This window comes from Solenopsis invicta, chromosome 3 (genome assembly GCF_016802725.1).
Source record: "Solenopsis invicta isolate M01_SB chromosome 3, UNIL_Sinv_3.0, whole genome shotgun sequence".
NCBI lineage: Eukaryota > Metazoa > Arthropoda > Insecta > Hymenoptera > Formicidae > Solenopsis > Solenopsis invicta.
In genome coordinates this window covers 7,673,644-7,683,639 of record NC_052666.1, presented here as the reverse complement: position 1 = coordinate 7,683,639, position 9,996 = coordinate 7,673,644, and the positions used below count along the sequence as shown (strand labels likewise).

General features: G+C 33.3%; 1 protein-coding gene across 1 annotated transcript; it reads right to left on the bottom strand.

The window, feature by feature from the left end:
• Positions 1 to 9,153: 9,153 nt before the first annotated feature.
• LOC120357339 lies at positions 9,154 to 9,792 on the bottom strand. Its single transcript, XM_039447507.1, has one exon. It carries the CDS (start codon positions 9,790 to 9,792, stop codon positions 9,154 to 9,156), a length of 639 nt encoding a protein of 212 aa, XP_039303441.1.
• Positions 9,793 to 9,996: the final 204 nt, after the last annotated feature.

The window sequence follows — 9,996 nt, the reverse complement described above, 5'->3', positions numbered from 1 at the left end:
AACTTGTAAAAGTCCAACGTTTCGGATTTAAAACGCAGTTTTTTTATAAATGCCAAATGTACAATTACGAAGCAACCATTTGGTCACACCCCACCAAGAGTGAAAAGACGTCAACACGGCCCTCACAGCAGGAACTATCGTAGCTGGAATTGGTTTTACGCAAATGCAAAAAATGTTTGCATCTGCAAATATTCCATCTATGTTCGAAAAGACGTATATCAAACATCGAGAAATAATAATCGATGATTTTGAGAAAACATCTTGTCAAACCATAAAAATGGCAGGCGAAGCTGAAAAGCAAATGGCTTTGGAAAGAAATGAAACAATGAATGGCATTCCATACATAACCGTTGTAGCGGATGGCAGTTGGGCGAAGAGGTCGTACGGCACTGCCTACGATTCACTTTCCGGTATTGGAGCCATTCTTGGTTATCGCACAAGGAAAGTCCTCTTTGTTGGCATTCGCAACAAATTTTGCATGGTATGTCATATGGCGGAACGAAAAGGCCTCCAGTCAAAAATTCATAAATGCTATAAAAATTTTGACCGTAATGCAAGTTCTACACGCATGGAAAGTGATGCAATTGTAGAAGGGTTTAAATGTAGCATTGAAATGCATGGACTGATTCATAGAACAGTCATTGATGAAGGTGATAGTAAGGTATATCAGTCTATCATTAATAATAATCCTTATCACGAACAAAAGATAAAAGTGAATAAAGTAGAATGCACAAATCATTTGCTTCGAAATCTATGCAAGAAATTAAAAGCAATTGCACAGACAACTGTGCCAAACTTGCGTAGGAATCGTGAATTTACAAAATTACGAAAAATTGTGAATGGAAACATTTTTAAAATTCGAATAGAGATATTGGAAGCAGCTGCACGTAGAAGGGAAGAAAAAGAGCCTCAGCATTGTGCAGCTACGAAATTACGCGAGGATATATTAAACGTTCCTAGCCATATTTTTGATGAACACAAGCGATGTAAGGAACGTGGTCGTAAATGCGAAAACATCGCTGATCCAAATGAAGAAAATGTTCCGTATCTTAAATTTTACGGTCTGTATCCCAAGATACAGGATGTAATCAAATATATAAGCGTTTTTACCGATAGTTTGTTGCTCAGTTTGAACAACAATTGTGTAGAAGCGTTTAATTCGATAATCTGCGAAGAAATAGGCGGAAAGCGCGTTAACTATAATATGCGAGGTTCCTATAATGTCAGAATAGCAGCGGCTGTTATTCAACATAACACGCAACAAGTTCTCACAGAAGTACACAAAAATGTATGTGAGACTGTTCCTTCTGTTATCGAGAATCTGGAGAAGCGACAACAAATAAAAATAGCTCGAACCAGAGAATATCGCAAAGCAAAAGGACAATCAAAAAAATTTTTAATAAACAAAGGAACAGATGGTTATTATGGACCTCAATCGCAAAAACCAGATCTCTCCCCTGACATATTCGAACAATTTAAAAAAAACATATAGAAAAATTGTTCGAAAATGCGAGAAACTGGAGAGGAATAGAACGCGATACCAGAGAGCAAAGTAGATGCGAATATTGGCTGTCACTGAGAAAAGAAATGTTGGCAGCATCAAATTTTGGAGTCGTATGCCGTTTGAGACCAACAACATCTTGTGCAACGACTGTCAAGAATATCTTGTATCCTTCATTTATTGAAACTGCAGCTATGAAATATGGTCGCGAAATGGAGAAGAAAGCAAAACAAGATTTATCTGTCAAATTAAAGAAAAATATAAAACCATGCGGATTGTTTATTGATTGTGACAATCCATGCTTGGGTGCTTCTCCAGATGGACTTCTGAATGAAGATGGTCTAGTAGAGATCAAATGTCCTTTTCAAGCAGAAAATTTAACAGCAGAGGAAGCTGTCTGTACACTACCTCAATGGAAAGGTATTTGTGATAAAAAAGATCCTAATATGATGAATCGAAATCACTGATTCTTTCATCAAATACAGGGTCAACTGAACATAACGCGGCGTGACTATTGCATTTTTGCTATGTGGACGCCGAAAAGCGTTCAAATATTGCGTGTTAACAGAGACAACGATTTTTGGCAAAATAACTTGTTGCCTCGCTTAACACGTTTTTATAATGAATGTTTGCTTCCTGAAATTTTGGATAGTCTGTATAATAGACATATATCTATCAGAGATCCGAAATATATTATAGAAGCAAAAGAAAAGTCATCTAAAAATGAAATAAATCCAAACACAAAGCGACAAAGGACAGCATCAATTGATGAACAGTTTTCACAAGAAAACGAAACGATTGGCAATAAACGAATAAAAAGTAATATTACAATCGAGACAAATGCTTTTCCTACTGCTGTTGTAGAGGAAGACGATTGCATTATAATTAATGTAACTGAACATATTCCGACAGCAGATGAAAAGGAAAGTCGTAGAAGAATTTTAGAAGAACGTGACATTTCTCTATCTTTGGTGAGAAAGAATGTCTTGCCTAAATATAGCAAATTAAACGACGATTTACTGGATTTATTTTTACGCATTGTTAAAGAAACTTCTTGTTTCAAAACACAAAGCGTATTGTACATAGAATATTCAGATATAATTCTAGCCAGTTGTAATAAAAGTGTACAAATAATTAGAGGAAATTGTACCGATCACTGGCGTTGTATTTATTTCGACGGTATCAAACTGCATGTATATGACAGCATACCTGGCTGTACGTACGAAAAAATGGCGTCGAAAGAAAAAAAATATATAAGAGCTCGTTTTCCACAAGTTGTACCTATCGAAATAAGTTTTGAAAAAGTTCAAATGCAACTGGATGGTACATCTTGTGGAATATATGCTGCCGCTTTTGCAACGGATATAGTCTTAGGAAAAAATCCTTGTGAAGAAACGTATTCCAAAGACGTAGAAATAATGAGATGTCATTTTATGTCTATCGTTGCAATGAAAAAACTCTTGCCTTTTCCGAGGCGATAAATATTCTTTGAATAAAAAATTATTGCAAAGAATATTGTAATGCTTTTATATGGAAATGTAATTTTACACTCCAGAAAGTATATGTGATGTAACTGTCTCAAATATATATATATATATATATATATATATATATATATATATATATATATATATATTTATTTATTTATTTATTTATTTATTTATTTATTTATAAATATAATATGTATAACGTACATATATATTGTAAAATATTACATGGACAAAAATACTGTTAAGCAGTATTTCCTACATCGTAGGCACATAAAAAATTAGGAGAAACGATTAAAAAGTTTGGTTGCGTTTCACGATAATGGGCGATTGAGAGGCCCATTTTATATAAATAAATATATTTTTAATGTACTGCCAAAAGTGTTTGTCATGAGTTGACTAAATGTCTATGGCATTTGTTATTACAAAACTTTATGCTACAGGTAAAGGACGGTAGTCACCGTCTGCAAACCAGAAGAAATAGCTACACTACTTCGTAGAAGAAAAAAGATAATTTAGCACAGATTCATTAAAAATCCGAAGTAATCGGATTTTTATGTTTTTTATGCACCCAGGCACCAAATTGTTACTATCCGGCTCTGGAAGTAACAACAAAACTGATATTCATAAAAATTATAAAAATCCGAAGTAATCGGATTTTTATGATTTTTATGCACCCGGGCACCAAATTGTTACATTCCGATTCTGGAAGTAACAACAAAACTGGTATTCATAAAAATGATAAAAATTCGAAATATTCGGATTTTTTTTATTTTTATGCACCCGGGGATCGAAATGCAACATCCCTGGTAGTGGATGTCAGAACCAATTGTATAATAAGAATCTTGGATGGTAATTCAATTTTAGTTACCGACAGATCGATATTTTTAGTTCCGTTCAAATGAGGGCCAAAACCCTTCGGAGTTCGGCTGTCGCTCCAGCATCGCCTTAATTCTTAAGATATCCATTAATTTTTGTAATACTGCTTAAAAGATATTATTGTGTAAGGCCCATTTTTTTATTTTTAACACTTCATTTTCTTCTTCTCTTTCTTGGTCTTCTTTTTTTAATTTAAAAATTTATGAATAAAATATTTATTACAACAGAGAATTTTTAAATATACCTTTATATATATCTTTGTCAAAGTCAATATCTTCTAACGCATTTTCTAATGCAGAATTGGCGTTTGTTGATACATCTATAAGATTATTTCCCTCAAAAGATTGTACAGAAGAATTTTCACAACCATCAAGGTCTAAGTTTCTTTCTTCTTTTTGACATGATATAAGTTTTTTTTCTTCTTCTTGAGATTTCTTCTTCTTGATTCTACATGAAACTTCATTATTGTTATCTAATACTGAATCAATATTGTAATTAATTTTATATATATTATTTCTATTTATACTGATAGATAGATAGATAGATAGATAGATAGTCGAGTAATTAAATTAGTTTTTCGTCATTAAAAAAATTACAAATACAATATTTATGAAAGGCCAGAACATTATGATAAGTAATTAAATTAGAAAAATTGTAAATGATCAAGATTCCGTTTTATTTTTTAATAAAAAAAGTTTTAAAAAAATTTTTTTTAAAGATATTAAACTATAGAAGTAATAAACTTTCTACAAGTCTAACTACAAGTTTTAAAATAAAATTACATTTATTAATATTGTAAAATATATTTATACATATATTATTTACTTACTATTTACACGTGCTTGTTGAATTTCCTGCTGTATTTCTTTTTTCAAATGTCTATATTGTCTTTTCTTTTCTCGAGCTTTTGTCTTATCTGTTTCACTAAACATTGTACGAAAAAAATGGAAGGCAAATACGACGTAATATAAATCCAATTGATTAATAGATTGAAAATTATAATTATTTTCAGGTTAGTTTCTTATTTATTGACAATTGCCAAAATTAGGTTTTACATTTAGATTCCTACAGGTATTTCCTACATTTTCCCGTTTTTATACGCGATTGCAACGCCGAGTATGAATCTAGGAATTATCTATTAGAATCCGAGTAGAATAACTAGACATTTACTATCGTGTGCAAAAGTATGATTTTCTAATGAGAAACTTTAGACATTTTTACATTTTTCTTACAATTTATCAAAATCAGATTCTAAATTAGAAGAATAAGTCAGAATTCCAAAGTTCATCCTTTTAGTTTTTTTTTTCTTGTGGAAATCGCATCGGAATCCAACAATAAATGTGGTAAAGATAGGGAGATTTCCACACGAGTATTATTGAATACTCATTGTAACAATATTACATACGGACAAGAACTAGGTAGAGTTTTATTCAGTGACTGAAGCAGTGACTGAAGGTGTACTGTAGTTGATCCTTCTAAAATGCCTGAGTTTCAAGATAAAGAAATTGAATTTTATAACATTATAAGAGAACTGATTGTGATGCAAGATTCATATTGCAGAACTGTGTTTCACAGACCTAAAACTATTTAGAATAAAAAAATCCCCATTAGAATAAGAAAAGATATGTTTACTCTTCGTCCAGGAATTTGTCACAAATTTTTTTTTTTCCTCGATTTCTGTTTGACTTATAGAAATGTTCTTTTGAAACAATATTTGGAATAACTAGAACAACCTGGAACAACTTTCAAAATAGTAATTTTCAAAAAAAGGGGGGGGCTAGTAAAAAAAAAATTTTTTTTGGCGACTTTTATATCACTTGTAGAATTGTTCTTTTGGAACAATGTTTGGAACAACTAGAACAACCTGAAACAATTTTCAAATAGTAGTTTTCAAAAAAAGGGGGGTCAGCTAAAAAAACAGTTTTTTTTTGTTTTATTAGAGTACTATTAGGAATAAAATAATATCGCTTTGGAACAATGTGGAACAAAGTTAGAACAATATGGAACAATTTTAAAAATAGTAATTTTCAAAAAAAGGGTGGCTAACTTCACACACTCGCTCGCGCTTGGCGACAAGACGATGATGAAAAACGAAAATCGCAGAAAAGGCCGCTGGACCCGAGAGATGGCGATGCTGCACGCAAGGCACAACGCGATATAAGAGATGTGACGCGAATAACGGATGGTTCGAAATTTATTAGATTAAATGAAATATAGATACATGGTAACATCATACACACGTCTTTCTCGCTCTGCACTAAAACACTTCATGACGTGCGACGTCGTCACTTAGATAGCGCATGCAAAAATAGGTTTACTAAAATACCGTGATATCACAATATCGACAATAAAATCCCACATCAGACTATAAATTAACTATACAGAAGTGAACTATACAGAAGTTAAACACGTACTATTATGAGTAAACATGTAATATTATGAGTAAACTTAGCAATACAAGAAGTAAATTTATTAAAAAATCTGTAATTATACTAAATTTAATAAATGTTTCATAATATTTTAGTATTTTTCATTGAAATTAGAGATATGCACATTTTAAGTAAAAAACTACAAATTTACCAAAAAATAAGTAAATTTCCTTTGTAAAATTGCATCGATTTTTATCAGCGTGGGGCGCTCGAGACGTAGGTATTCCTACGGTACGCCATTTTTACGCTCAAGCATCTTTGCTACTAGCCATCGCGCCGCATTGTAACTAGGCAACGCAAGTCGAGAGGCGGAGTCGAAAGGAATAGAAATGGCGGATCGTAGCGACACTCGTCGAATCTCGAATGCTTCATTTTAACGCAATACATATCTGATATGTATCAAATACGTAAATTACGTATTTCATATTAGTATTTTTGATATTTTTATTTATTTTTATAATATTCTTACTTCTTATTTGAGATGCTAAAATTAAATGTTGAGTTGATTCTAATAAAAATGTTTTATATCGTTTACATTTATCTCAATATCAACACTTCTAAAATTTTTTAAATAAACGAGTAAAAGCACTTTTATTTGTGTAAATATTTTTTATTTCATAATAATAATAATAGTAAATATGTTGGAATTGATACAATTGTTATCAATGATATAGCATATACACTCATCCGCAAAAAACGGGCCACCAAATTTTATCACAATTTTTTTATGTTTTCAAATAGCGATAACTCTACAAAAAAGTATTGGATTGAGATGTAACAGGGCTCAAATTAAAGCGTAAACATTTTTCTTGATAGCCAAAAAAATCAAAATTTGATTACGAACAATTTTTACAAAGTGGCGGACATTAAAAACAGGCATTGAAAAAGAGGAAAAAAATTTTTTTCTTTAAACTATTGTATTGTTCAGGGAAATCGACTGCTTAGCACAAAAATGTATGAGCTTTTAAGCTTATTAATTTCCGAACAAATCAATATTTTTAACAATTTTTTACAATTCTTTTTACAAAGTTTTAGCGTTTTAAAAAAAGTATTATGAAACGGACAACTTTTTTTGGTAACCCTACAAGCAGTATAACTCGGAAAGAAATTATTGTATAGGATACTTGATCAAAGATATAATTTTTATTAAGTCTACTGTAGACATTATATTAAAAAAAGTAAATAAAATAAAAATATAATAAGAAAAAGTGAAAATGGGTACCATATTATCTCCTTTTCCTCTAATATATTACATCAAACAAAATAGAGATAAATATAATGTGTTTATATAAGTATTCATTCTAAGGACTTGCCATTAGTAATGCTAACTGATTTGTTTACTTTGGTACTCTTATTGGTATGAGTTTTTGTATTTTTATTTGCAACAGTAACGGGTACTTTCTTGCAACTCAATACAATCTCTAAATATAATTTTTTCTAAATTGTTATATAATTATATTATAATAAAATATTGAATAAAGAAGTATGAAAAGAAAGAAAAATTTTCTAAAACTCTTCAAAAGTTTGTTGTATTTTACTTTTCATGTACTTTCTATATACTACTGTTATTATTATTTGTAGTTCTAAAAGCCAAGAAAATAATAATATTTTTTGCATTTGTTTACTTAAAATTTTTCAGTTATTTTCCTAAAAATAGAAAAATTTATTGGTAAAATTTACGCATGTCATCATCCTTATTATAATCACACTTATTTTCGTGTCCGTAGCTTGCTATACTTCAGCTTATGAGACGAATCAGAAAATAGAAGAAAAAATAAAAATTTTATTAAAAATAAGAAAATTACATAATTTTCTGGTTAACACTAATATGATAGACACTAAAAATTAGGTAGCATATTATTAACATAGCAAAAATAGCAAAAATTTTAAGCTATATTATTATTAATGCAATATGCATTTTTTTCCCTCTCTCATTGCTTCTCGTTATATCTCATTGCAACTTCCCTTCTCCCCCTTTTTTATAAATACTAAACCAACAATATGTAATTAATGTCATAAAACATAATTATTAATATTAGATAGATAGATAGATAGATAATTTTATTGCCTCCCCTTAGGGTTACATCTCCGTACAAATCCGTACAATTATTCCTTACCGACTATCTTACTTAACTACAAACTAGGACGCCGCAATCTATACTTATATCTATCCTATCTCTTCTACTATTTACGAGTACACACACACACGCCGCAGTCCTATCTAACCTATCGGGACCTCCGCTTCCGGTGTTTCTTTTGAGTCCTCTTCAATCATCCCTTCTTCCACTCACTCATTTAAATCTTCCTCCACACATTCCTCCCCCCCCCACCCTCTCCTCGTGCCCATTCCCTCCCCTCCATACATCTAACCTCCTCAGCCATTCTTCTCCCTCCCCATCCTCACCCAGCACAATCCCCCTCATCTCCTGCCATCCCTTCCCATTCCCCCAGCTCACACATTCTTCCCACACATGCTCCCACGTTTCATTCATTTGTTTACACATCCTGCATCTCTTACGCTCATCCTCCTCCCAGTGTCTGCTTCCCCTCATCCCGTCCCCTAACCTAAATCTTGCCCTTTTCCACCTACTCTCTCCCCACCCTTTCTTTAAATACCCCGGAATTCCCTCCCCCTTAATCCATTTATACTCCCTATTACCCTTCGTCTTCATTATTCTCTCCCATCTTTCTTCCCTCTGCATCTCTCTCTTTCTCTTAATCATATTACTCCTTCCATATTACTCCCCACTATATCCCCTCCGTCTCCTCCCACTTTTTTCATCCCAAAGAATCCCCTTCTTTCCTCCTCCCATTCTGATATACTTTTCTTTCTTCTACTTCTTGCTTTCACTTCCTCTCAACACTTCTTTACTAGCTCGCTTCCCCTTCCTTCCTCCAACCTTTTTTCAAACCCTATTGCCCTTATTCCCGCCCTTTCCCTTAACTTTCCTCTCTGTATTTCTTCTCTTACCATGTACCTTGGAGTCCCCCAATTTACCCCCATCACCCATTTTAGGAATCTTTCTTGTAGTCTTTCCAGTGCTTCCCTCTCCTTCCATCCCCATATTTCCACCCTATAACCTATCACCGACCATACCAGCATGTCAAATAACCAGCACAGTCTACCCCAGTCCCCCTTAAACCTTCTTTTCCCACTTTTCCCATTATTGCTGCTCCTTTCCTTAACCTTTCCCTCACTTGTGCCCCCTGCCCTCCATTGCCTTGCACTACGTAGCCCAAGTAGGAGAATTCTTTTACCTCTTCTATTGCCTTTCCTTTCCATCTCCAAGTCACTTTCCTTTTCCTCCCCCCCTTTCCTGAACCTCATTATCCTCGTCTTGCTCACATTAAGTTCCAAACCTTTTCCATCCAAGTATCTCTCCAACCTAACCAGAATGCTTCTCATGTCGTCCTCCTCCTCCGCCAACAGTACCGTATCGTCTGCATACGACAAGGAGTAAACCTTTTCTTCCCCCAGTTTCACTCTCCCCCCCATCCACCCTTTCTCATCACTTGCTCCAGGTCCGCCGTTAACAGGTTGAATAAGGTCGGACTCAGGGGACACCCCTGTCTCACCCCCTTTCCGTCCAGAAACACTCTCCGAGATTTTCTCCTATTCTCACGCGGTTCCTTGTTTCCCTGAGCATCCTTTCACATCTTATCACCAGCCCTTCTCTAACCCCTCTATCCCTCATTGTCT